This window comes from Phragmites australis, chromosome 5 (assembly GCF_958298935.1).
Source record: "Phragmites australis chromosome 5, lpPhrAust1.1, whole genome shotgun sequence".
Lineage (NCBI taxonomy): Eukaryota > Viridiplantae > Streptophyta > Magnoliopsida > Poales > Poaceae > Phragmites > Phragmites australis.
In genome coordinates this window covers 19,440,428-19,468,288 of record NC_084925.1, presented here as the reverse complement: position 1 = coordinate 19,468,288, position 27,861 = coordinate 19,440,428, and the positions used below count along the sequence as shown (strand labels likewise).

The window sequence follows — 27,861 nt, the reverse complement described above, 5'->3', positions numbered from 1 at the left end:
TAAATACATTTGGTGTTTATTTTTTTCTTATGCTATATTCGTGTTAGGAATTATTTTATTTGTCGGTAATTTTTTGTTGCTACTTTGCTTTCACCCTCAGAAATGTCTAAATTACACTAGAAATATCCTCAGCCATTTGAGAAAAATTCTAAAGAAGAACAGTAATCGACACCCACTTGCAAACAACACTTCATAATTGTTAAATATCTTCTAGTGAACTGGAGTGATATGGGTATCAGGCTGCTTTCACTACTATAAACCTGGTCAAAAATAGCGACATATCAGTGTCGGTTATACAAGAACCGGAACAGAACTAAAGATGTATCAGTGCCGGTTCTTAGACTCTCTTGCGCAAACAGTGATCGATGTGTTAAAGAACCGGTACTGAAACAGACTATCAGTACCGATTTATGTTACCAACCGGACTGATACATCAGTGCCAGTTGCTAACACGAACCAACACTGATAGTCGACTATCAATACCGATTCCGGTCACAACAGCCACTAAAAGTAACCGGAACCAAAATTTCACTTAAATTGTGCTTTGGCTCATCCTCACATCCGTTCGGCTGACAGCATCATCAGTCCTCACGCGTTTTATCTCTTCCTCAGTCCTTATTTCTCTCCACCTTATCTCTTCCCCTCTCTCCGTCCCTCACTCCTTCCTCACCGCTGCTGCTCCTCCTCTTTGCTGCATTGCCATCGTCCGCTAAGAGGCTGGGCAATGGAGGTGGGGGGCGTGGTGCGACGCCCACTCAGCGACGAAGTTCCTGGTGAGCGGGATCAGGCCGCCCTTGAATTAGTTTGTGTGATTTTGGATTCTATCACTTTAGCTGATGTTGAATCAGCTTTGACATGAGCGACGGGAATCAGCGGCAGTGGGAGCTGCATCAGAGCCGGCTCGGATGCCACTCCCGCAATCAATTTTCTTCTTTTTTACTCAGTTGAAATGGCAACTGTGAGTGGGCAATCGGTACTGATACTAGCTAGTATCAGTGCCGAGTAAAGAGTCTCGGTTAAAAAACGGGCTCTGAAGCCGTTTTTTAACCACACTTTTATGCCTTTTTGTAGTAGTATTTCTAATTGACATCTTAGATTCTCACAAGATGTAGGTTAAAGCCCCGTCATGTAAATGATCTCCGAGTTGGGGCCGGAATATGAACTTTTGGCGCCCTTTTCTGAACGAATCCATGCATGCACCTAAAGGAGATCAACAAACTATGACGTACGACAACGACATGTTGGTTGATAAGATCTTAATTTGACGTCAAACCAGATGTACCGACACGAATATGCAGGAGCAAGCAACAAGGGGTCGGTCGCCGGCAAGGTTAGGTGTCACGTTTTCGTGTGAAGCCACGATTATGAATACATATACCATACATATATGCTCCCAAAGGCGTCCGCAAAGTGAGAGGTCAGGCCACGAAAGGCTATCATACAAATTGTCATGTGGAGTTAATTGTGTGTTATTCACTGGTACTTTGCATGTCGAAAAGCTTGCATGTCACAATAATGCGGTACCCATTAGCTGCATCTCACTATTGATGTCTTCCATTGACCTGGCTTTACTTATTGAAACCTACTCCAGCTAATCCTAAAATAAGTCCTTTTAGACTATATACATGGTCCATGTATCGATTACAGGGGACATGGGGAAGACCATATAACACGAAGAAAAGAGAGAAAAAAATCCTCAAAATCGAAGAATTTATATTTGGAAGAAAGTTGAAAAGACTAAAAGGCGTAAGGTCGGTGGGGTAGGTTTTGTAGTCTGATACTAAAATATCAGATGGTTTGTTTCATGAAGCCAAATTATCCTTGGTTGATCTCACTCATCAAGTAGTCAGGTTAAGTTTATCTCACCTGGCGTTGGCCCCTATGCACATTTTGGCATTTTGCTCTCTTTGCTTGTTTTAGCGGTACCGCTGCTCGATAGTAATTTCTCTAGTAGAAAAAAAAAACTTAGAACGCATGCAGTCAAAGCATATTAATTTCTACCAAAAAGTTGTCCACAACAAAAGTTTTTATGCATGAAAATAACGCGAGCAAAATTGTCGTATAACATTTTTACAATTAATATTACACTTTCATCACCCTTTCTGAATATACAAGAATAAAATGCAGTGGTCAGACTGTCCAAATGTTTGACTTGAAAAGTAAACAGCGCAACTTTTACATACTTGGAGCACAATAACATATAGCGTGCATCACTTGATAATATCAAGGACAAAATGAGCAAACCACGAAAAAATAAGAGAAAAATACATTAAAAAATGTCAATTGAAAGTAGCCTTTTAGAAGGATACATTTCAACAACTTTGAGCTCTCGAATTTCAAAAATAAGCATGGACAACCAATTAGCACCAACTGACTATTAATCTAGAATTCCAAAACAGAAAATAAAAATACAAGTTCACTGGCTAGCACCACTGGACTTTTGTTCTAGTTTGGACAACCAGAGCAGCATTAACAAAATGAAATAACCAACTGAACAAAAACTTGTAGCTCAATAAGAAACTTCCATATTGCTGTATTGCGTTGCCGATCCTCATATTTCCAAAAGGAAACAAGTACAAACTGGCATACACTTTATAAGCAAAGGGGCATCTATTCTCAGTTGAAAAAAAAAAGAAGGAACATCTATTCTGGATTCAAGGGAAAATCAGTTTTCACCACTACCTCCGCTAAACAATATGCAACTAAAACAGCTAACAAGCCTCATGGATTTTCACCCCTTCAGGTGCCGGTTCAGTAAATTGTCCACATCAATTAATTTATTCCATAGAACTCTCCCTAAGACTTAATAAATGTGCCTCTTAAAAGCAACTTCCAAAAAAAATCAGCAATAAATCGATAAACAGAGATAAATAACAAAAAAAAATGCCTCTCACTGCGGTTCATGTTTCCATATGTGAGTGAAACCAATGGTTATTTAGGTTAGATGGTACCAGCGCAAGCTTTGGCTGCAATACAGCGTACAGTTTACAGTATAACCAGTCTCAGGCTTGTATGGATACAGAAATCGATTTCTTAACGTACATTGGGGAAAGGAAACTAACCCACTATTGGCCCAATAAAAAAATTGATTCGTATAGTTACAACTTACAACTGTGGCCACTATTATGTACATACATTCAATTGGTGTTGAGAATACGCTTCCTACCGAATGAATATGGTGCTGCCCAACGCACAAGAGCCAACATAAAAATTACAAAGAAAATTAAAAGATAGGTACAACAGAGAAATTAAGATGGAGCTGCACCGTTCGAAGTGGGTAATGACGTTATTTATATCTGAAGATCATCAAGTGTCAGTTCTTCGGCTGACATCAACTTCAGTTTCTGCAAACAATAGCAATCCTGATCAATTCTGCTAAGATCTCGCATATCAGAGGAGACCAATAACAGCACAAACTACTTACTGTGACGAATTGGGGAGGGTCATCAAGGCTAGATGAACCAAGGATGATTTCCCGCTTCAGCTTGGTTGTAAGCTTGTGTACAGCACGTAACTGGAAAAATACACATTACTGGTTAGAGCGCGCAGGATGAAAATGCCCACATAGAGAATGAGTAATCTTCAAAATACTAAACCACAACATATTTTTATGCTATCTGTGACAAACTGTAGCATACAAACATAAGCAAGGTACTGAACATACCTCTGATCGAGTAGCACCACCAATGACAAAAACAAATATACGCTGACCAAGCTTTTTGAAGTCGCTGGATGCGTGCTTCAACACAGAATCACTGCAAAATGCTCATATGTTCAGCAGATAATGCTGAAAGTTACATGACATTTTATTACTTATATAGTTATATGTGCACAAATTCGATAATACAATATTCAAAGGTTTGTTTCATTAGTACTAGCAAAGATTTTCATGGTGCTTGCATAATCCCAGAAATTCGCAATAGTAATAGTAAAAGCCAGCCTCACCCTGCTCGGCGCTCATGGGCGGGCGGTGCGTCCGGTCGGTTCGGTGGCTTTTTGGTTCTATGGATTCCGGCTATGGTACCCTGGATCCGCTGATCCGTGGTTTTTTGTCCCGTGGACTCCGGCTATGACACGGGACGGGAAAGGAGTAGAGCCTGGCTAAAACATTGTGTCCTTCTCGGAGGTGTCGCATTGGAAATCCTTCACAGCTTTCTGGTGGCCTTCGGCCTCTTTGGTGCAACTTTGGTCAATTTCGGCGTCGGCTTCTTCTGTAGGTTTACTCCTACGTCTTTGATTGTCGGCGGCTCTTCATTCTGGTTTGACTCTTCTCGACGGCGATTTGTTCCAATGCGCGCTCCTCTGAAGTGGCACATTACCGGCTTTGGTGACAGGGAGGTGCGACGCGGGAGCAGGGCTCCGCCGACCGAGTTGTATTGTGGCGGCGTGGGAGCAAAGCTTTGCCGGTCGAGCTGCAGTGGCGTGAAAGCAGGGCTCTGTCGACCGAGTTGTTAGAGAGACAGTCGTTTAGTTGGCTAGCACGCGAATTGAGTTACATTGGTCTTGTCTGTTGTCAGGTTGTTCCGTTTTGGTGTGAGCATCGCTCTATTTTCGAGTTGAGGTCGTATTGTCGTCTCGGGGTTGTCTGTCGATTCCTTATAACCATGCAGTTGTGAGATTTTCGAGCTCAGTTTCCCTTATAAACTAGGTCAATTCTCTTCTATAAAATTTTTGGAAATGCTATTACCATCCTTTCAAAAAAAGAAGTAAAAGACAGCTTCTAATATCCGACGTACAACATTATGATAATATATACTCAGTTCTCAAATACATGTCCTTCACTCCTAGATTCCCTAATGCACGTCATTCAATAATTTTGAAATGACTTACCCTTTCCTCCTTACATACCATCCCCCTCATTCGTATGGCTAATTGGCTATTCCAGAACTCAATTACTTCTATGGACTGGAGTAACTAACTTAAAGCAGTAGCACACAAAGCAGTAACTAACTTAAAGCAGTAACACACAAAGCAATACCTTCAGATAACCTGGTCTTTTCTACGTGTGCTTTGGTTGTTATACAAAACTGGCAGAATATCCTGCGCAATTGTGCGGCTACATTTTAGAATATAATTGTAGTCATCTAGATTTAATAGAGTTGTACTTTGTTTAGGATTCTTATATATTAGATCCAATAGACTCGAATTTTGTTTATAACTCATATCAAAAACTTACTAATCTCCCTCCACCATTATAAACAGGACCCACAAAAATAAGTTCTCCAAATATTTTTTTTCTCTTGATCAATGAGAGAATTTCTAGGATTTTTTCTTTTTTCCTTATGATTTTCTTGATTTTTTCTTTTTTCCTTATGATTTTCTTGATTTTAGGATTATTGTGGTGCCTTGAATACCAGCTACTGTTTTGTATATTAAGATCTCCGAAAATAATATTTGAAGATGAACTTCCAATTTATTTCCTTTTTGGTATAGGGCAATATTTCTGCACCATCACTAAGATCACCAGGTTGGAAAACACCATCCTAGCATGAATAACATTAAGGGTGTGTATGGGCGGCTTTACATGGGCCGGTTTTTATTCCACCCGTGAATAAATTAATTAGATGGGGTTGGATTGGGTTGGTTTGGTGGGTTACGTGGGTCAAAGCTGGACATACTGCAGTAGCCATCCTCTTCTCGTCTCTCTTTGCAAATGGATTAGTACTCCTTGCTTGCTCTCTGGAACTCGTGCTCTTCTCGTCCATGACCACAGCATCAGGAGACGACAGTTATGGACAGTTATGGTTAGTGCGGGCGTCAACATGCCCAGCAGTGACAATGACCTTGCTGCTTTTTCCTCCACCCAGGAATGACAACTGCGCAACTGCTGACGCCTCGCGCCCTTGCCCGTGGCTGCGGCCACCACGGCATGTCGGACAAGAACGATAGCGCTCCGTCCTCTCCGTCATCGTCTTCATTGAAGGGCATGCCGGACAGGGATGAGAAGTTCTGAGGGGGTATTGTGGCCGCTCACAACGATGGGCCTAGCGCTGCTGACAGAGGCATTTCTATGGCTGAGCTGGTGTGGCCGGTGGCATTCGGGCCGGTGGCGCTGGCAGGGCAGATGTGGGGGATGGAAAACATCGCCTCGCTCCACCCGACCTTCTGCGCCTGGGACAATTGGCTCGCTCATGGATGGCCATCAAGCCTCTCGGGAGAGTTGTCTGAGGACAAAATGGTTGTGAGCTACCTTTGGCTATTCCTGGGCCTCCGTGACTGCCTATCGGCGAATCGACTGATGGCACCACTGCAGCTTGCATCCATAGCAATGAGCAATGCTGGCTCATGCAGCCTGGCAGCGACAACATCATGTGGATGGAGCCAACCCATGGGTCTGATGGGTTGTGTTAGTGTAATCCTGTGTGCGTATCTCAATTTGGTTTGAGTCGCTCAGAGCTTGTAGGAGCTATTCTTCAGGGCTTTAGTCAAAGTAGTTAGGAAGTTAGATCATGCCTAAGTTTTAGGTGCCACTAAGGCCATATTTACCAGGCCACTACGGCCTTATCTAGTTGTAAGCACCGGCTATAAATAAAGGGGTAGAAACATCAGAGAAGGTGCTTAATCGTAGCTAGAAACACCGGTTCAGAGTTCTGCTTTTGAGCACTTCCAACAATTGGTGATCAGAGCGTGAGTTGAGGGTCCTGGGCAATGTCTGCTCCCGTCCCTGGTGCGTCCCGCAGCCCGCGTCTTCACAACCGACGCTGTTCCCCTTCGCCGCCACCAAGACGACCACGACACCGTGACCATGGTGGGCGTGAGGTTGTTGTCGAGCGAGTGGTTAAGGAAGTCGGCGGCGGCAAGTACCCGACGCTCACGCGGACGAACTACGCCAAGTGGAGCCTCCTCATGAAAGTGATGCTGCAAGCTCGTGATCTTTGGGACACGATCGAGTACGGCGCCGCCAACGTCCAGGAAGATCGCATGGCACTGGAGGTCATCCTCCATGCCGTGCCCCCGGAGATGATGTCCGGCCTCGCTGTCAAGCGGACCGCGCAGGAGGCGTGGGAGGCGATCCGAGCCATGCGCGTCGGGAGTGACCGCGTGCGGAAGGGCAAGGCGCAGCAGCTGAAGAAGGAATTTGAGTCCATCTCGTTCCGCAACGGAGAAAACGTCAACGATTTCGCGCTGTGCCTCACCAATCTCGTCACCAGCCTCGCCACACTCGGAGAATCGATCGACGAATCAAAGGTAGTCAAGAAGTTCTTACATCTTGTGCCGTCTAGGTTCTCGCAGATCGCATTGTCGATCGAGACCCTGGACGGCACAACACGTAAGAACTTCTCGACTACCTTTGATTCGTCGATCAATTCTCCGAGTGTGGCGAGGCTGGTGACGAGATTGGTGAGGCGCAACGCAAAATCGTCGACGTTTTCTTCGTCGCGGAACGAGATGGACTCAAATTCCAGATGAGTGACCTTGGTTTGCTGTCATTTTATCTTGGAATCGAAGTGCAGCAGGACCGCGACGGCATCAGTCTTGGCCAGGCGCACTACGCCACTCGGATCCTACAGTTAGGCGGCATGGAGGGATGCAATCCCGTCTACACACTGATGAAGGAGAGGCTCAAGCTCAGCAGGGACAGCATGGCCATGGAGGTGGACACCACGAAGTATTGGCGTATCATCGGCAGCCTTCGCTACCTCGTCCACATGCGGCCAGACCTGACGTTCGCCGTCGGGTTCATGGTCGCTTCATGGAGCGGCCAACAGAGGAGCACTTGGCGACTGTGAAACGCATCCTCCGTTACGTCGCCGGCACAATCAACTACGGACTACGCTACGGATGGAAGGTTGGAGAGGCACAGCTGATCGGTTATAGCGACAGCGACCTCGCTGGCGACATCGACACAAGGTAGAGCACGAGCGGCACGTTGTTCTTCTCTGGTAGCTGCTTGGCGAGTTGGCAATCTCTCAAGCAAAGAGTGGTGGCATTGTCATCCTGTGAGGTAGAATATGTAGCTACCACTACTGCCGCGACGCAAGGACTTTGGTTGGCTCGGCTGCTCGGTGAACTCCTTGGGAGAAAAGCTGAAGTAGTCGAGCTGAAGGTGGACAGCAAGTCCGCCTTGGCGTTGAGCAAGAACCCGATCTTCCACGAACGCAGTAAGCACATCGATCTTCGCTACCATTTCATCAGGGACTGCTTGGAGGATGGGAGCATCAGCGCTGACTTCATCGGCACCAAGGACCAACTCACTGACATTTTAACGAAGGCACTTGGGCGAGTCAAGTTCCAGGAGCATTGTGCAAGGATTGGAATGGTCTTAATCAGTTCAGAGTCAGCATACAAGAATTAGGGGGAGAATTGTTAGTGTAATCCTGTGTGCGTGTCTCAATTTGGTTTGAGTCGGTCAGAGCCTGTAGGAGCTATTCTTCAAGTCTTTAGTCAAAGTAGTTAGAAAGTTAGATCATACCTAAGTTTTAGGTGCCACTACAGCCTTATCTAGTTGTAAGCACCGGCTATAAATAAAGGGGTAAAACATCAGAGAAGGTGCTTAATCATAGCTAAAAACACCTGAGTTCAGAGTTCTATTTTTGAGCACTTCCAACAATGGTAGTCGAGAAGTTCTTACGTGTTGTGCCATCCAGGTTCTCGCAGATCGCATTGTCAATCGAGACCCTACTCGACATCTCTGAGTTGTCGCTGGAAGAAGTCACTGGGCGCCTGAAGGAGGCGAAGGACCGCCTCGAGCCGCCGGAGCCGCCACGAGTACCCGGCAAGCTCTACCTCACCGAAGAGCAGTGGTTGGAGCGGATGAAGGAGCACCAGCCGGGCGAGGGCTCCACCAAGTCGGGCTGCGGCAGCGCAGAAGCCGTTGGCGGTCCCAAGCGCCACGGAACAAGAGCGGCGACGGCGGCAAAGAAGGGCCACGCAATGACAAATGCCGCAACTGCGGGCGCCGTGGCCATTGGGCCAACAAGGACTGCCGCCAGCCCAAGAAGGAGCGGGTCAATTTGGTCCAGGCGGAGGAGGCTGACAAAGAACCAGCACTCATGGCTCAAGTTGACGCCATCTCTGCACTACTCGAGCTCGCACCACTGCACATCGACGAGCCGCGAGCACAGGTGTTCCTCGGCACCAACGACGATGGCGACCGCCTAGAAGGATGGTACCTCAACACCGGCGCCACCAATCATATGACAGGCTGCAGCGACGTCTTCGCCAAGCTCAATCGCGCGATGGTTGGCACTATCAAGTTCGGCGACAGCTCCCTCGTCGACATTTGCGGGTGCGGTACCGTTATTTTCGTCGGCAAGAATGGCGAGCACAAGGCATTCAGCGACGTCTACTACATTCCGCGGTTGAGGAACTCCATCCTCAGCGTCGGGCAGGACGAGAGCGGATCACACGTGCTGATTGAGGACGGCGTGCTGCGGATCTGGGACCGGCAACGCCGCCTCCTCGCCAAGGTCAAGCGTGGCCGCAATCGCCTTTACGTCCTTCGTCTCCAGGTCGCTCGCCCGATTTACCTCGCGGCACACCAGGCGGTGGCACGATCGCTTCGGGCACATCAACTTCGACTCACTGGAGAAGATGGGCCGCCATGGATTGGTGCGTGGGCTGCTGCCGCTGGAACACGTAGAGCAGCTCTGCGACACCTACGTTGTCACCAAGCACCGGCACGCGGCGTTCCCGAAGCAGGCCAATTACCGCGCGCAGGAACCACTCGAACTCGTCCACGGCGACCTCTGGAGTCCCATCACACCGGCGACACCAGGCGGGCAACGTTTCTTCCTGTTGCTGGTTGATGATGCTACCCGGTACATGTGGGTGGTGCTTCTCGCGGCCAAGAGTGGTGCGCCTGACGCGATCAAGAGGATCCAGGTGACGGCGGAGGTCCAGAGCGGGTAGCGGTTGCGCGTCTTCCGCACGGACAACGGCAGCGAGTTCACGCCTCTGGAGTTCGCCGCCTACTGCGCTGACCAAGGAGTGCAGCGTCACTTCTCCGCGCCCCACGCCCCGCAGCAGAACTGTGTGGTCAAGCGGCGGAACCAGACCGTGGTGTCCATGGCGCGCGCGCTGCTGAAGCAAAGGGGCATGCCAGCAGAATTTTGAGGGGAGGCGTTGACTACGGCGGTATTCCTCCTCAACCGTTCCCCTACCAGAAGCCTTGTTGGCAAAACGCCCTATGAGGCGTCGCACGGACGCAAGCCAGCGGTCCAGTTTCTTCGTACCTTCGGCTTCCTGGCATACGTGAAGGAGTAGGGCCACCTCTGTAAGCTCGACGACCGCAGCACCCCCATCGTCTTCATCGACTACGAGGAGGGGGTGAAGGCGTACCGCTTTCTGGACCCGGTGACGCAGTGCGTGCGCATCGCCTGCGACATCATTTTTGACGAGGATGAAGGTTGGTATTAGGCGACGGAGAACAACGATGGCACGCATCCTGCCAACAACTTCACCATCAAGTACACCTTCGCCCAGGTTGCGGCGGCGGCGAGTCCTGCGCCAAGTTACAGGGGAGACGAGACCGTCCAGCCAGCGCAAGGAGCTCGGACTCCTTCACCACCCGTTTCAACGTCGCCTGCTCCTACTGCCGCTACTCCAAGCACTCCGGTGACATCAACGCCCGTTCCGGCCCCGCCTGCGCCGGATTTCGTCTCACCGCCAACAAACGACTCCGCCAAGCTCGACGCAACGCACGACAACGAGCCAATACGTTACCGCACCGTGGGCAATCTGGTCGGGGTTGGAACTGTGCCGCCGGGGTTTGCAATGCGGGAGCTGGACGAGGCCGAACTGCATTTGGCAAGCGCAGGCGAGCCATGCTCGTTTTTCGAGGCCGAACGTGACAAGGCGTGGCGCGTGGCCATGCGTGAGGAGATCGACGCCGTGGAACGGAACAAGACATGGGAGCTTGTCAATCTGCCGCACGACCATTGCCCGATCGGCCTCAAATGGGTCTTCAAGCTAAAGAAGAACGAGGCCGGTGCAGTAATCAAGCACAAGGCATGACTTGTGGCGAGGGGCTTCGTCCAGCAGGCCGGCATTGATTTTGACGAAGTGTTTGCTCTCGTCGCCCGCATGGAGTTCATTCGGTTGCTGCTCGCCCTTGCTGCCCAGGAGGGGTGGCTCGTCCACCACATGGATATGAAATCCGCCTTCCTCAACGGAGAATTGAGGGAGGAGGTCTACGTGAGGCAGCCGCTGGGGTTCATCGTCGCTGGAGAAGAGGGGAAGGTCCTGCGACTGCAGAAGGCGCTCTATGGCCTGCGCCAGGCACCGCGGGCTTGGAACGCGAAGCTCGACCACACACTCAAGGATCTCGGCTTCAAGCAGAGCGAACACGAGCATGCTGTCTACCGGCGCGGCCGCGGCGGCACGACTCTGCTCGTCGGTGTCTACGTGGACGACCTGATCATTACCGGGTCAACCATGGAGGTGGTGGAAGAGTTCTGTTTTTGAGCACTTCCAACAAGCTATACCCATCTCGACCCAACCCATGTATCTATCCTTCTCACGGTATGGATTGGGTGGGTTGCAAAACCCATGCACACCCTGAGATAACATGCTACCCATGTCCCACATAGTTCTTGAAAGATTCAACATTGAAATAGCTTCACTTCCTAACTTCTCTTGCTAAAAAGGGTAATTTCAGTTTATGCTTAATATGAACAAAGAACTGAGCATCGACCACTCACCTTGAATATCCATCCTCAGAGCCACGAGGCCTGGCCCAAGTGCCACCTGTTCGTCTAGATCTCATTGAGTGAGCTGGACTTGTTCGGACAGAGGTACTGGTTGGTGGTCCATGGGCACTAGGACTAGGGTCGTTCATACAGTTATATTCATCTTTTGGCAGCTCACCTTTGCTGAGCTTCTCAATCAATTCCTGTAGGACAGGTAAGAACCTCATTCCATATACCAATAAAAACGAAAAACTGATTAAATAAAGGCATTTAAATAAATTCTATGGTGGTGTCTAAATGATTTTAGGGGAAAATACTATTGTTCTGCGATCCAAATCCTTGTGTTTCTGATGGGGAGGATGGTTTTGACAGTAGGGACAGCAGCTGTGATATCTCTAATACTTCGGCTGGAAGAAGAGGGATGAGGAAATAGAGAAAATATAGATGACGAATAGATTTGTATTGATAATTGATTGCCTCATACAGACTGCCAGCCCTCTATGTAGATAGGGGTTGGAGAGTACTAATCCTAGAAGGTTAGGACTCCTATTCCAAACCGACTCCAAGATATCTATCTATAACAATCCGACTCCAACACATCTATCTATAACAAACGGAATCAAGTACTTCTATATATAGCAAAACCGACTCCAAAACTACTACAGCAGTACAGCCTGACTTTATCTCTGATCAAACTTAGTTAATCCAAAAAGTTATTGATTTAATTCCTTTTGAGACGTCTCCTTTGATAAGTAATACCGCACATAACAGCAGCCGTGCATATTAGAGTACTTTCCAGGTTTATTTGATCTTCGACTAGTCTTTTGGTACCCAACATTTATACTCTATATCTGATGGGATGGGATATGATCATTCTAATATTCCCATATAGTAAACTCTCCTCTATTGTGGATTTCTCTTTGTGTGCCTTTGGCTTTTTTCACAAAGGGTTTTCCACGTTAAATGTCTCTTCTGTCTTGATTATATTCTGTTTCTTTCATGCTTTTCTAACAAATACAAAACCAGAACCACAAGTTAGAGCCTAGGGCACATGTCAGCACATCTAATGGAGTTTTCCAACTTGGTTATCTTTGTGATGGTAACAAGCCATATTACCCTTGTAAAAAAAACTTGCAAGGAATCTAATTCACGCTGCACTGCTGAGCTTCTATATCCAAATGAAGCAAAAACCGGTTTGGACGTTAAAATAGAACAGGCCAGAATCCAAACTAGTGGTATTGTACAAAATTTGGGTAGAGTAAATCCTTCATGAAGCTACTACTATGCAAGTCAATAATGTTGAAAAGCACAGGCAGAAACAAAAGATGGTCAAAAGGCATGAAAGTGGTGAGAGAGGTGCGTTACTATGCAGAGATGTACAAAACTTGAGCACAAAAGATAGAATGTGAGACCAATAGAAAACGATGTTAGTCAATGTTTGCAGTTTGTACAAACCAAATTGGAGCTAATCCAGTGCAAACTCCAGGTGTTCGATACTATGAATTGAACTACTTTACTAGCATAAACTTTTTAAATTTTTGACAGATACTCAGATATCTTGGAAGGTCCAGTTGTGCCAAGAACAAGCAAGAGAGTAAATTAAAATTTTAGCATGACAAAGTGAGAAAAGTGGGTTACTTAGATTTCTAATGCAGTGTTCAAGACTATTAAGTCCATGTGATACATGAAGAAAAGAATTGCAAACAAAGTCCAGGCAAAGAATCCAAACTGACAAGTTATAGATGATTTGCTACTAGCATCAAGCAAATAGAGTAATGTACCAAAAACATTATAATACAGTTTCAAATATATTTATACCTCTAGAACAGGATAAAATCGGGAGAGCGCCCATGCTGATTCTTCCCTTGTTCGCTCTTTTCGATGTCCATGTTTCTTCTGTTATCAATGGGGAGAAATTAACAAAGTCTGAGATCCAGATTACTTATAAATACCAGCTGAGAAATGAACTATGTTTACCTTATGAACATCAAACTTCAGTGTAAAACCTCCTCCTGAGGACTTTTTCGCATCAGGCCCACATAAGCAATGCATATTATTTACGGCAATCATGTCATCAGCAGATAATCCTGCCAACTGTTAAATAACAACTCTTCAGGTTCAAGGCAAGTGAATTGCTGATGAGAGTTAACACGAGACCAATTGAAGGAATTGAGGAAGTTAGGAGTTTCACAATAAAAACATTTTCAAGTAAAAGCGAAGAACTTTCTTTTGGCCAGTTCATACCACTGAAGCAGTTTATCATTCATCAATGCTACCATTCGTGCAAAGAAAAAGGCTACCACTCATTTGTATCAATGCACAGGAATACAGGATGCATTGTAGGTGCCAATCCTTATAGCAAGCACATGCCAGCTATTATCAATACAAAGAACATTACATTAGGAAAGGTCCATTTTTCAGCCTTGAACTTTGCTCTGGGTTCGAAAATCAAGCCGAAACTGTAAAACCGGGTGAAACGGAACCTCAAACTCACGATGACAGGCAAATTACCCCTTGCCCCAACTGCATCCCGGTTTTGGGCTCCTGTGGATGCCACGCTGGTGCTACTTGCCCGTCAGCACTCTCTCCAGAAAATAAGAAAACGATAGCAGGACCCACAAGTCATACTCCTATCTCTCTTTGCTCCCTTCTTCCTGAATTTCTTCTTCATCTCACCCTCCTTCCTCCCTTGCCACTGGTCCCATGGTGAACGCCAAAGATGACAGCAACAAGGACTTCGCATTCCAGATCTCCACCGCCAAGGCCACCCTCTCCTCCGCTAATGAGCTCTTCTCCGGAAGCAAGCTTGTGTGGAAAGATTCTGCAGAACAAAACAAGCAATCTGTCCAAGCACAATAGGCCATCCAAACCAAACAGGAGGAATCGAGTAAAGACCGGATGAATTTCCACTCCACTGGAGAAGGAAGAGGTGCACTTGTGTTACATGCGTGTTTGGTTGGATTTCAACTCGGGGCGTGTTCAGCCAGCACTGAGGGCTGAAGAGATCAAGAAAAGTTGGGCAAGGAACAGACAATGTGTTTCTGCTCCCCCTCACCGCCATTGCCAACAGTGAGGCTCTCAGCTCCCTGAGAGTCGTGGGTCATCCTGGGCAGCATCCTGTGCATGAGGGCTGCAGACATTGATCTCCCTGAGGGTGCCAACCTCTTGCTCGCACTCACGGCACTCATTAACCCAGAACAACAATTAAGTTCTCCACGGCCATGGACGCAGCAATGGAGATGCGGCAGGAATCAAGTGGCAGGGGGCGTCGAGCAGTGGTGGCAGGGTTGCCAGAGCAGCCTCCCGGATGGGGAGCAGAAGGGAGCGAGAGGGAATGAAGATAGTAAGGCTGACATGTGGTGCCTTTGTCCTTTTTGTTATCTGCAGTGGAGAAAGAGAGCTGACATGCCAAAGGGTAACAGTGCGGCATCCACGTCTGCCCGAAAGCAGGGTACAAACCACCGAGGGATAATTCATTGAGATCTCTAATTTGTTTGATTTTGTTAATTGAGGGTTGTATTTCACCAGATTTTTTAGTTCAGGGTTGAGTTTTGAACAAAGGGCAAAGTTCAAGGTTGAAAAATGGATCTTTTCCTGACGCTAACTTTGTTCCAGACACATTGCAAAAGAACATTTACAGAAGAACCAAAATGGAAAATAGTAGGCACTGAAAGTTGACAATGCATCTAACAAACATTTTACCATTAAAAATAGTATGCGCAAGTTATTAAAAGAAAAAGGTCTTGAGGTTGACCAATAAAATATAGAACCAAATATTTACCTGCATCAATTTTGCACCCTTGGCACTTTCGAACTTCTCCGGATTAAGTGCTGCATAAATCATCAGCAAGCGCAACTTATTTTCACGACTTACACCCTGCATTGAGTCAGTAAATCTAAATATACAGTTTGGAGAAGTCCAATATGTCAACCTATGTAGTTCAAATGTAAATTACCAATTGTGTTCTCAAAAAGTTGATTAATTCTTTTGTTCCAGCATCACCAAACACGAGATCTTGCTCTAGCTGTCCAACATCCCGAAGATTTTGTTCCCTTATTATGTTATTGAGTTTTCCTGCAATCTGTATAAAATTAAGTGATAGAAATACAACATAGAATCATCCTGTACATGCTTCATATAATGAATAAAATTAGAATATATGTAGAATACTTATCAAGCAAATAACTAAGATCGAATATGACAGAAAAAGCATACCACTTGATTGAAAAACAATAAATTGTCTAACGGCTTTGGGGAAAAAACAAACAACGAATATATCAAGTCCAAATTTGAGAGAAAAAAATCTGATTCTTTTATGGAAATTCCTATTTACATTTTGTGATCCCAAAAAGAATTGCATTTTAAACTGGATGTCTAGAGTTCTATTAGATGAAGTTTTTCTCACGGCAGAAGAAAGGAAATAGGATACAGATAAAAAAAAACTTCTTAGGGCAGAGGAAAGAAAACAGGGCATAGTACTAGTAGGTGCAGAAAAAGATTCTTCCACCAATTTTTTTTTTTTTTTGATAAATAGCGGATTTTATTCAAACACAAGACAAAGTACAGAGGTGAAAGATGGCCACAATATTTGGATAGGAAAAGCGAGGATCTTTTTCTATAAATCCATGTGCGCAAGTCCATGTTTGACTTATGAGCAATGTAGTGCAACACTAGGTAAGTGATAATGCTAATATTTTTAAAGATTGTTGCAGAAAATATAATAACCAACCTCAACATGCAGAGAAAGCTTGTCAATTTGATCACTGTACTGTGGAAGAGCTTGAACCATTTTTTGTAAATCTCTTGTAGATAGTTCTCCACCGGTTCTGATAATTAAAAAACGAAAAAGAAATCAACACTACATCAAGAAGTTAAGAACATAACTAACAAAATGTGATCACTAAAGTCAGTATAAGTGTCCAAGCAAACAAAAAAGACAATCTTAAGAAATTGCTTCCAATTAAGGTTCCGTTTGGCATTGCATTACTAAAAACAGTTATACTATATTACAACCATGTATCATAACAAGCGGCATTACTTAAACCGCATAGAAATGAAATGTTTTATAAATTTCACCATGTGAATATCAGGTGGATGGCACAATATTAGCTCTAACAAACTGGAATGCCACCAAGATAAGTCCAATAAGTGTATTGATTTATTTATGATATAAAACAGTATGATCAATTCAGGAAAGCAATATCAAGTACCTAGGGTACACAGATCTTAAACCCAATGTTACTACCATAGTTGTCATGACGGTAAGGCGAGGCGAGGCGCCTGACTACCTTCACACCTTTTAGGTGAGTATGGCGTGAGGCGAGGCAACGCCATACAGGGACGTTATAATATTGCAGTGTTGTTGTACGAGGGGGTAAGAGAGACATAATTAGCTGCTGCTGTGCGTGACTGCATGCTGGCTGTAGCGCCTACTCCTCCTGGAGTTCTAGGCCTTGCCATTGGCCTACTTGGCCCAAGACATTGAAATAAACCTAAAAGCCTGGAGTTTCCTAGCGCTGCACGGAATGGCAAGTTCTGCAGAGTAGCGCCGCCACCGATGCCTCGCCTCTGCTTGTTCCTAAGCACCGCCCGTCCACCCGCGCCACCGCATCTCCTTGCCTCCCTCCCAATGCTGCCTAGCCTCCATCCCAGCACCGCCCAAGGCAGGTCAGCATACCGTGTAGCAATCTAGCAGATCCGCTGGCGACAGCCTGGACTTCAGCAGCAAGGGCATGGTCTCCGTGATGACAGGGATGGAGATTGCGGCGGCTGCTTGGTGCTTGAAGCCACCGCCTCCTCCTTGAGCTCTGATCAGGTCTGGGGTGCGCAGATCTGGGGCTGCGTTGGGTCTAGGTGCACGAATCTGGTCAGCATCATTTCCCGCAAGTGCTCTCTCTTGCGGCCGCCTTTCCCGTTACGGCGTCGCTGCACGATAAGGCGACGATTTGGTGACACCTAGCTCGGCAAGGTGGACGCCACAGAGGAATTAAGCGAGGTGAGGGCTGAGGGGACCGCCAACGACCGCCTCAACGCCTAATCGTCGATCAGGCGTTAGGCGTACGCCTTAATAACTATGGTTACTACAAAGGGGAGAAAACGTGTCTGCGGAAACCTGGCTTATATCTAATATCTAATTAACGCTCATTGCAGAATGAGGAGATAACAAGATAACACATTTTAGCTAATCAAGAGTTATCCAAAGTAGTTTAATACTCTGGTTGAAACAATAAACCTTGCTTGGTGCAGTTGAGCAGCTTTATTCTTTGAAATGAAGTTGGTCATCTTATCATGCAATCTCTCACTTGCCTGCAATAATGATGGTAATTATACAGCTATCGAATGCATAAATCACATAGGAAGGTAGACTAAGGAGTAATCTCACGTCTGCTATATGGGCATGCCTAAGCTCAAGCCATACAGGGTCATGATCTTCTAACAGGACCTCCTTTTTTTCAGTTGCCGACCCATTTTTGCTCAGAACCTTTTATTTCAGTCACAGAAAAGAATCAATTAACCATCTACAGGGACAATAAAGCAGAATACTACATTAAAACATCAACAAGTATGTTTATATACCCACCTCATGAACATATTTGTTGCCATCCATACATAGCAGATCATGGCACATGGCATCATAAGTCCATTCATGAATAATTGGCGCAATCTGTAGTAACAAAGAAATGAAGAGGCATAAGAGAAATAACACTATATGCTCAATGTAGAACCGGACTGGAGGTCAAAATCATATATGCAGGTATGTTCAACACATACCTGATCTATTGAACGGTCTACTATAAGTAATTCACATGTTTCTGTTTGAGGAAATTCAGGTATTGCTGTTTTATATTTCGCAAGACAATTCCATATACCAGCAGCAAGCTTTGTGGGGACCAAGTCTCGTAGTGTTGTCATTGTAGAAGCATCAATTGTCTTGGCGACACGGTAGTGCACATGGGGGAATTCCTGAAATGAATCAAAAAATGCATTTTAATAAATTGTAAGCGAACAGTTGACTGGAATCAACATGCACACAGGTCAAGCATCGAGGTCCTTGTTGGAAGTGGATGGGAAGCACATTGCAATAACAAAGTTATCTCCAAAATCTAATTCCCGGAACAAAAACATCACAAAGCATCCAAATCATCTGATTTGTCTCTACTTTTCAGAACATGAGTTATCACCAGACTATATCCAGCTTTACTTCATTCTGAACCATTTTTTCTTGCACCTCAAAAAATTATGTTTGTTCCACCATAAATTGGCTACCCTTTTTGTTACTTCACATGAAGGTTACCCTTTTCCATCATAAATTGGCTATTTTAAGTAGGAGCACATGTGGGTTGGGTCAAGCCAACACAGGATACAGCTCATGACGACCAGGAAAGCTAACTGCTGGTCACGAGTCAGGCCAGCCCATGCTGTCCAGTTGGCCCATTGGACCCACAGGACATCATGGGTTAACCCATATAGAAACACAGAGAACAAGCTGATGTAGGGAACTATCCACCATCTAGATCTCCAATGGTGCTACTCCAGGAGTCAAACAACATGCCTACATCCTAGAATAGCTGATACCAGAGCCAACCACCGACGCTGCCAGTCCCGTAATAGCCTCCTTCTACATAGCCCCTCCACATCAATTAGACACATGGCACACACAACAGAAATGGCTGCATAGATGAGGGCTTATCCATTTTCAGTGACATGGCTCGCTCACTGACCTTTCCTCACGACAAGGACTACCTTGGATTCTCATCAGTCATTAGATACCGTTTATTGTTTTATAAGCATTTGGTTTCTTGCGCTTATCACTGTAGGGAAGAGCCTTTAACTTACTACTATAAACAGCTATTGTATTTCCAGAGAGGGGGCAACTACAGTAACTATGAATAGGCCTGGGAAGAGGGAGCTGCTTGTAGGATCTTGGATGTGGGCATGGAGACTAGAAGCAGCAAAGGTGGCCATAGAGCCAACAGGTGGATTGAACGAGAGACTTGGAAGCCAGGTGATTGAGTTGAAGCCTGACAACTTATTGTACATCACAGGCATGTCATTCCGACACCTTGACCTCCTGTTCGAAAAGCCAGAATGTCTCTCCACCACGATTGTCGCCAACAAAGATTAGGGTCTTGTTAGTCCTTCACGCACAGCAGCGATGCAATAGAGAGAAAGGAGGTTGACCTAAGTAGACCCAGGGTGACCTCAAAAACAAAGTAGACATATGTTCACATTTGTCCCCACCCCATTGACGCTGGTGGGTTGGCGCATTGTTTATGTTAGGAATACAGTCATTATCCATTACGTATAGATTAGGTTACTAAGAGTCCTTACATGTACTCTATATATTGCCCCAAGTGCTACTATTGAATATAAGTTGCTATTCTTAACATGGTATCACAGCCAAGTTTTTTTTTTTTTTTTTTGACGCCGCAACTCGTCCCAATGTAGATCTATTCCACCATCGGCTCTTCCTCTCTTCCCATTAGCTCTCTCACTCCTCTGTTCTCAGCTGGATCTACAATACTACGCGCAAACTACTGTTCACAATTCATGCTATATTGTTCATCTTTTCCAAACTGTCACCAATTCGACGATTCGGCTCGACTTCGCTCGATTTTGCCGGCCTCGCCCACAAAGTCGATGGCGGTATGGCGACACCCATGGCTACGCGGGCTCCTCCGCACGCGCCGCCGCCAGATCCATCGCCATTTCCAACCCTCCATCCTGCCACCAAAGGCCTCTGCTCCATCGCCGGCATGGAGGGGCTGCTCGGACCCCGCCTGTTGCCAGTTCTACTTGCCGTAGGCTCGACCGCCTCGTCTCCGCTTGTCGCTCCGTACCAATCGCCTGCCAGCGTGTGCGCATCCTGCAACGCTCTCCCTCACCTTGTGGTGGAAGCGGGAGATGCCCAGGGCCTAGAGGAGATCCATCTGCGTTGCTGCCCACCATCGCGCGACCGCAGGCTCAGCCTCCTCTATCCCCGGCGACGCAGCCTCGGCCTTGTCCCATCCAGTGAGCAATGGGCGTCTGGAGCTCCTCAGCATATTCATCAACTTCATCCACATGCACAATGCTTCTATGTTGCTTTATGGATCTGTCGTGCTACTCTATGGATTGATCTATCGTGTCTTGGTCTTCTACACACCTTTGGGCTTGTTGTTGTATATCTCGGTGACGCATTCTTTGTTGCTAGTATCCTACTACCGCTTGTGCCACTGGTGCATCTCTGCATATGCAAGGCCTCTTCTTCCAATTTGGTTGCTCCTACTTTTGTCTCCACTGCTAGTATCTGCTAGTATCCCACTGATGCTGCTAGGTTGTGCGTCTAGGTCTAGTTTTAGAGTCTTTGCAATCCCGCTGCGTCCACATCCAAGTCTTAGACCATCTCCAACCATATTACCTTCATTTCGTTCCCTTCCCGATTCTCTTCCCCGTTCCCATTCCCTTTATTTTCTCTCATCTCCAACAGCTTCCCTTCGGGAGGAATCGCGAACGGAAAGGAGAGAGAATCCCGTCCTGAAGAGAATGACCCTGGGAATCCCGTCGTGAAGGGAACCGTGAAGGGAAACCGTTAGAGCGCTGAAGGGAACGAGAATCCCTTCACGACGGGAATCTCGCCCACGAAGGGAAGCCCTTGGGCATGGCCTTAGTGTCTCTTTGAGTTTGTATATGCCATGCGAGTCCACATATTCTTTCTTCAATTAGTCGATTTCTTTTGTGATTTGCTAAATATTTGTCTTTGTTTGGCTAATCCTTTCCCGTTATTATTGATGCAACGGTGTCATCTAGGTCTTTCTGTATCCGTAGTTACAACTTTTTTATTATCTTGCTACTCGCCTTCACTTTGTTGTGATTTTTGACCAAGGGCATTCTTTTGTTGTCATCATCATGTCTTCACTCATGTGCTTCATATAGCACTTCTTCGGCTTGATTCGACAGGATTACCAAGGCTTCACTCTACAACAGCTTTGAAGAGAGTTTTTGGATGTATTAATCTAAATTTATTACTTAGTGCATCTCTTCCGAATGCAACACTATTGCATACGCCATGCATTTGAGAGAGGTGTTACGAATATAGGGTCATTATCCATCACATATAGGTTAGGTTACTAGAGTCCTTATCCTGCACTCCCTCATATACTCTATATATTGCCCTAAGGGTTATTATTGAATACAAGTTGCTATTCCTAACAGTTTATTGGTAAATTTAAGGTCAGGCAAGAGGGCTAATGAGACAACCATCCCACTTGCTTCCCTAATTTTTACTCTATCTTCCTCAGCGCAGTAAAACACTTTCTTTTGGTCATGTATCATCACGACACAAACAAATAAAAGGAAATGTATTCGTCAAAAAAAAGTAAAAGGAAATGTACAAGATTCAAGCAACAGAAGCTTTCACAAGTAACATATATATGCATACCCTCATTGATGCAAATACCGTAGATATACGATTAGCCATTGTATTCAGACAAGCATTGTACTTGTGAGATCCTTCTGCATTTTCGCTAAAAAGTTCTTCCAATGCCCTCTCATGGTCAGTTATGAAACCCTGCACGCAATCACTATGGGTTTGTAATACCATACAGAAAGAAGTACATTAAAAGAGTTGATTGCTTAGACTAACATCCATATTATCACAGTAGTATAATTTGCAAGTGACTACTTGTACTAACTTGTAACGTTTGTACATGCGAGTTATTTTCAAAACAACTTAGCCTCAGTTCCAACCATTCCTAGCTATATGATACAAGACGAGCCAACATGTGACAACAAGCTATGTCTGCAACCAATGGTCTTTTTGAAGGGAAATGGTTACCTGAGAATCAATAGCAAAGTACTCCAAATTCATCTGGAAGATTAAAAAAAAAGATATAGTGACTAACAAACATAACAATCATTCATCTTTAAAATGTGCAAGCAAAATAACCTCACTAAGTGCGCCAATACGAGGTAGCACACTTGAATCTTTTTTAATTTGAGCAACTAATTCTTTATGTATAGGAGAACTGAAAAACACATATGCCCTGTAACACGAGTAACACTGCGTCAATAGATGAAACACCAAAGCAAATGTACAAAATAGAAAGTGAGTGGAAGTTATTGTTGCACATACTTCTTGTACAAAGGGCTTCTGCCTGACATGTCTGATAGGAACATGACAATGCTGCAATCACCACAATATGATGGTTAGAGCATCAAATCAAGGATGGTGCATACGGCTGTAAGAAAAGCTTCAGGTTTGTTTTCTGGCTCAACTTGAAATGGACTAAAAAGAAAATGATTTTAGTTTGAGCACCTTGCTCAGCACCTTATATTAGATCAAAAGCGCTGAGCAAGGCCACGCAAAAGCGTACAGAGTACAGAAGAGTCTTACAGATAGAATAGTTACAAAGTAAATCCCAGCATACATGATTATAAGCTCGGTACAGCTTAGAATATCTTTCTTATCTTAATTGTAATAGATGCAAACAGGTTTAGAATACTTAGTTCCCTTATATAGTTGCACCTTCAATTTATAGCACTCTTAGATGCAAATGTATATGTCGCCTATTACGATTCAATACTGAAAAAATATTTATAGTTTATGACAATGTCATTGTGATGTCATTTTAAATGTTCATTAAACTTTGTGTATGTTTTTCCCACAGGTGTATCCAAATTAATTTAAAAATTTCCTTGTAACAAATTGATCGTTAAGATTTTAATTTTTATTTTTAGCATGAGGTCAGCTCGAGTTTGGTATGAGTTCAGTAAGAACCAACTCTAGCTCAATCTTACTTGACTGAATTTAAAGGCCCACTTTTTAAAATGAGTAGAGCTAAGTGTAGTCCAGCTTGCTCAAACCAACTCATTTCCAGCCCTAATGGAGCATCAGAAAAATTCAGTCAAACTACAATCGCGAGCAACAAGTAAATGGCCCAGCAACATTATGGAAATATAAGAAAACATGGCATATGGGCTAATGCTATATTGGTGAGCTAGTCTGGCACCATTGTTACAACTTAAAAGCGAAGGGAACCGAGGGGGGTATCCTGTGAAAATGCCCAGAAAGTTGTCAATTATATAAACCAGCCTTAGAGTTTTAAAAAATTCTCAATGAATTTATGAAACAAGGGTAGGCATGTTCTAGACCCACAAAAAAAATTCAAGATGATACTAGATTGCATTTGCGAGATACGAAAAAAACAAAAACGGAAATAGTGATATCAGTATTTCACTTAATATTCATATTCTTTGTAACTCGCAAATATAATTATATGATCTTGAAATTTTGTATTGTACCTTCCCCTATATTTTGTACTTTTGAGATTTTTCGGGAATTTTTAAACTTGATTTTCACAGAATCTATAACTTTCAGGGCAAACGTACAAGATATTAAAACCTACAAAAGTAAACAGATCAAACAAAACTAAGATGTCATGTGTACAGTTGTTAACAGTTGTGTTTTTTTTTTTCTTGCGAGGGCAGTTGATTTTATTTATGTGCACAATAAAGACATCATCAAGAACCTGTGGCAAACATAGCTCAAACAGAATAATACAAAAGTAGTATGAGCAGCATGCTGCATGCCCAGTACACAAAAGTCAATACATCATCACTGGCCATGAAAACGAGGAACTTGCATGTAACTATAGCTAGCATGCTACATTGCCAACATGTCATATTCCCAAGCATCTGTTAGCCGTTGCTTAAGAGTGGCATTCCAGTGTAGAAAGTGAATAGTGAACGCAAATGCTTTACTAAATGCATTGGAATTCCCTGACACTTATGTGCCTCTTAGGACTTGTACTAAACTAATAACCTGCTAAGTTGGATCTGAATCCCCCTTTACGATCATGCCCCTGAGTCGGTTTGCCACCTTACCTCGATAGCTTAAGTTTTTTAGTGCAAGTGTTGGAGCATCAATCTTAATATGGTGTTATAGCCAGAGTTCCTGAGTTCAAGACGAGATCGAGACTTGACTGGTGCCATTTAAGAAAAAAGATTGTGATGAATGAGGGGTTTGGTTCGGATAAAGAGGGTCCCAAAGGTGGAACAGGTCCAAGGCTCCCGGCCTATGTCGACTCCAAGTCGTAGGCATGGCTGAACCTAGATTTGAGGATAAATGTCCTGCCTTCCCTCAGCAGCTTAAGTTTGGACGAACTGGCTGGTGTGTGAAATTTAACAAATTATTATGGCACCTCATTAAACCACAGGAATTATATTGGTCATTGATTTCTCACACATTGAATTGAAGGAATCGGATGTTATGCCAGTGAGCCCGTACATATCAAGCCTTTTGGCATTTTGGAGCCTCCAGTGTTGATAGAACATTTTTGGTACAAAGGCCAGAGATAGCATCAACTGCAACGTGGATATAAGATTAATATGTCCAAATTATTGGGCAACTTTGGGCAACTCCCAGTATACTGGATCGGCATTTTACTAACCAAAAAACCTAGTAGTGGAATATAGATAACTATTGTAGTCACACTTCTCCGGTTACTAGGTTCTATATAGGCATACAGCTACTATTTCCCATGGTAAAAAATGAAAAGAGTATCACTGTATGGCCCAAGATTTGTAACACAATCACTTCAAGCATGATAACTTACTTTTCTTTAGTTGGTTGGATGAAATATATGGCATCCAGTGAAGGCAATGGTTGCCTCCGTTTGTACAAATCTTCAACCACTGCAAAAGAATTATGATAGTTGGGATTTTTATGTCAGACTATGCATCTAGTGGAAAACTCTAAGGTCCAAGTGAATATGAATTCAAAAAAGTTATAACAATGACAACGCAACAAGGTGATATGCAGCATGCCATATTCAGGAAGTTCAAGGAGAAGATGTTACGAAAACATGACATGGTGCAACTTTCAGAAAAATACCTTTTTTAAGCACAGATGTGGTATTAAGAAGGAGAGTTTTTATACACTATAGTTGTAATTTAATAAAGCTTCATGCTATAAAGACAAGAAATTTTGTTTATGGGATGGGATCCATTCAAGAGTGGTCATGCACAACTGCAAAAAATGTAATTATGCTGCACACACAGGAGAGACCATATTACAAGAATTTGCCATCGAAGACTATATTCCCATATTATTCCGTGGTGATATCAACATGGTCCTTGCATCAGTCCGGAAGAAATACTCCGCACCAGTGATTTTACAAACAACGATAGTATAACCCAACGAGCCTTCTAATGTAACACGCCTATAAGGTTACAAATTTCTAGTACAGAAAAATAGCGGCTATACTACATCTAAAGCAGTAAAAACAATTATCACACCCAGAAGTAGCTACACCCTAGTGGTTGAATCAACATTCTTGGTAGGGTGCAGGATCTGCCACTATGAGTTGCCAAAAGTACCTCAACTAATTAGCCATCCCCCCCCCCCTCCCTCCTGAACTTGAAGCATCATTCCGATCCCTACAAAATTGCCTCTTTGATAACCATGGAAAGACGTTTCCAAATGTCCCAAAAATTCTCAAATAAATTCTAGAAGTAATACATGTTATTTCAAATGTCTCCTACAGATTTCATGACCATACACATATCAATGGGGATGTACAGTAAAAAGGAATGTTTATGACAATGTATGATATATCAATTGAACCCTTTTTTTCGACATGTACCACGTATGATCAAGATTATCCCTGAAAAATGCAAACATGCCTGAATTAGCATGTCCTGCATTTATGAAGTTCTAGTATTTATGACTATTATGAGATATAAGTGCTAAACTACACCCTAGGTGTAGCTACACCACACTGAATTACTAAATAAAATTTCAGTGGTAACTACTGACATGACTACTTAGGGCCTACTACTGAACGTCTACAGAATGTAGAATATTATTCTACACCCTGCGCTACCGTTTATGCGATCTAAAATGCCTGAATAACATGTGACTGTAGCGACCTACTGGTTTACATTTGCTTTTCCCAATTTCATATTTCATATATTTTAGTAACAATGTAAAAGGAAACTATTTCTTTGCAAGTAAAAAAAAAATCATATAATAAGAATGAATCATGTCTGTCTACTTACATGAAACCCCTTCTTCTGTGATATCTGCCATCTTACATGCGAATGACATAATCTTGACTGTAAACTTATCCATGATAAGAACCTAGAGGAGGTCATAACAATTTATGTATAAGATGCTAGAATTTTGCATAATACTTTTTTAGAAAATGGGATTAAATCAAATGTTGCAATTACGACATGCTTTTGAGACCATATACCAAATATATCTATAAAGAGTTTTAAGTTCTTATACATATCTAAAATCGTTGTTAGTTACACCATGTGAATAGCTATGTTGGCATATTAGTCAAAAATTTGAAATGTGCAGGCTAGATAGGATGTCAGACTTCAAAAGAATCTGTTGGACCCAGTAATGTTGTTAGGAATATAGAGTCCTTATCCATTATGTATAGGTTACTAGAGTTCTTATCATATACTCTCTCGTGTACACTCTATATATTGCCCCTAAGAGCAACTATTGAATACAAGTTGCTATTCCTAACATAGTATCACATCTAGGTTTAGGTTTTTCTTTTCGGGATGAGTTCAATTTCAATCTAGATCTATTCTCACCGTTGGCTCCCCTTCCCGATCTCTCTTCCCGTCGGTTTCTCTCTTGCCTATTCATCCTGATCTTAGCCCACCCACCCGTCGGCTTCCCTCTCCTGTCGACTTACCTCCCCTGTTGGTTGCTTGTCTACAGTCGAATCCGGTCTTCCTACGCTCGATCCTCCCTGGGAGCGGCCACCACGTGCAGGTCGTCGTTGATTTCGGCGTTGACCATGGCTCGTTTGTGCTACACTCGATCCGATCTGCTACCCAGAAGAAGGGGTCCGCCGCAAGGGCCTCCTTCCGCGGCCGTGGCACGAGGCCAGTGGCTCGTTGCCCCGTGATCCGCGCCGAGCAGTCCGACGGTGCGCTTGTCTCTACCCGACGGCCATCTCCGCCTTGCCCCGGCAGAATTTGGCCCGCCGAGCCTCGCCACCTCCAGATCCGCCATGTTCTGCCCGATTTGTGCCACCTTGGATCTGTCGTCGGCCTCGCTGCGGCAGCTCTGGTGCTCCTGTTCTCTCACTGCGGTGGCTCTGATGCTCCTGCTCTGCACCTCCTACTACTCAGCTGGCCTCACCTAGCTGTCCTCCCGCTTGGTGTCCCCCACACCGGAGTGGAGCCCCAGCCGCCCGTGCTTATTCGCATATTGGATCTCCAACA

General features: G+C 44.5%; 1 protein-coding gene across 11 annotated transcripts in view; it reads right to left on the bottom strand.

Moving 5' to 3' along the window:
• Window positions 1-1,545: 1,545 nt before the first annotated feature.
• The window catches only part of LOC133918889 (probable protein transport Sec1a), a 30,653-nt gene continuing 4,337 nt past the window's right edge, over window positions 1,546-27,861 (bottom strand). The window contains exons 2-22 of one of the 11 annotated variants that reach the window (XM_062362995.1): window positions 26,671-26,752; window positions 25,990-26,049; window positions 25,227-25,305; window positions 23,410-23,491; window positions 22,745-22,795; window positions 22,559-22,655; window positions 22,448-22,480; window positions 22,052-22,180; window positions 18,403-18,594; window positions 18,212-18,295; window positions 18,014-18,112; window positions 17,864-17,937; window positions 16,361-16,457; window positions 15,587-15,712; window positions 15,412-15,507; window positions 13,608-13,724; window positions 13,449-13,526; window positions 11,643-11,833; window positions 3,665-3,755; window positions 3,425-3,514; window positions 2,916-3,344 (exon numbers count right to left, since the gene is read on the bottom strand). In XM_062362995.1, the coding sequence (XP_062218979.1) occupies window positions 3,291-3,344; window positions 3,425-3,514; window positions 3,665-3,755; window positions 11,643-11,833; window positions 13,449-13,526; window positions 13,608-13,724; window positions 15,412-15,507; window positions 15,587-15,712; window positions 16,361-16,457; window positions 17,864-17,937; window positions 18,014-18,112; window positions 18,212-18,295; window positions 18,403-18,594; window positions 22,052-22,180; window positions 22,448-22,480; window positions 22,559-22,655; window positions 22,745-22,795; window positions 23,410-23,491; window positions 25,227-25,260 (1,815 nt within the window). In that variant the 5' untranslated portion in view covers window positions 25,261-25,305; window positions 25,990-26,049; window positions 26,671-26,752 and the 3' untranslated portion in view covers window positions 2,916-3,290. Of the gene's footprint in view, window positions 1,948-2,915; window positions 3,345-3,424; window positions 3,515-3,664; window positions 3,788-11,642; window positions 11,834-13,448; window positions 13,527-13,607; window positions 13,725-15,411; window positions 15,508-15,586; window positions 15,713-16,360; window positions 16,458-17,863; window positions 17,938-18,013; window positions 18,113-18,211; window positions 18,296-18,402; window positions 18,595-22,051; window positions 22,181-22,447; window positions 22,481-22,558; window positions 22,656-22,744; window positions 22,796-23,409; window positions 23,492-25,226; window positions 25,306-25,989; window positions 26,050-26,670; window positions 26,753-27,861 lie in introns of those variants that run through there. The other 10 variants (XM_062363000.1, XM_062362994.1, XM_062362993.1 and 7 more) reach the window with 10 other exon arrangements.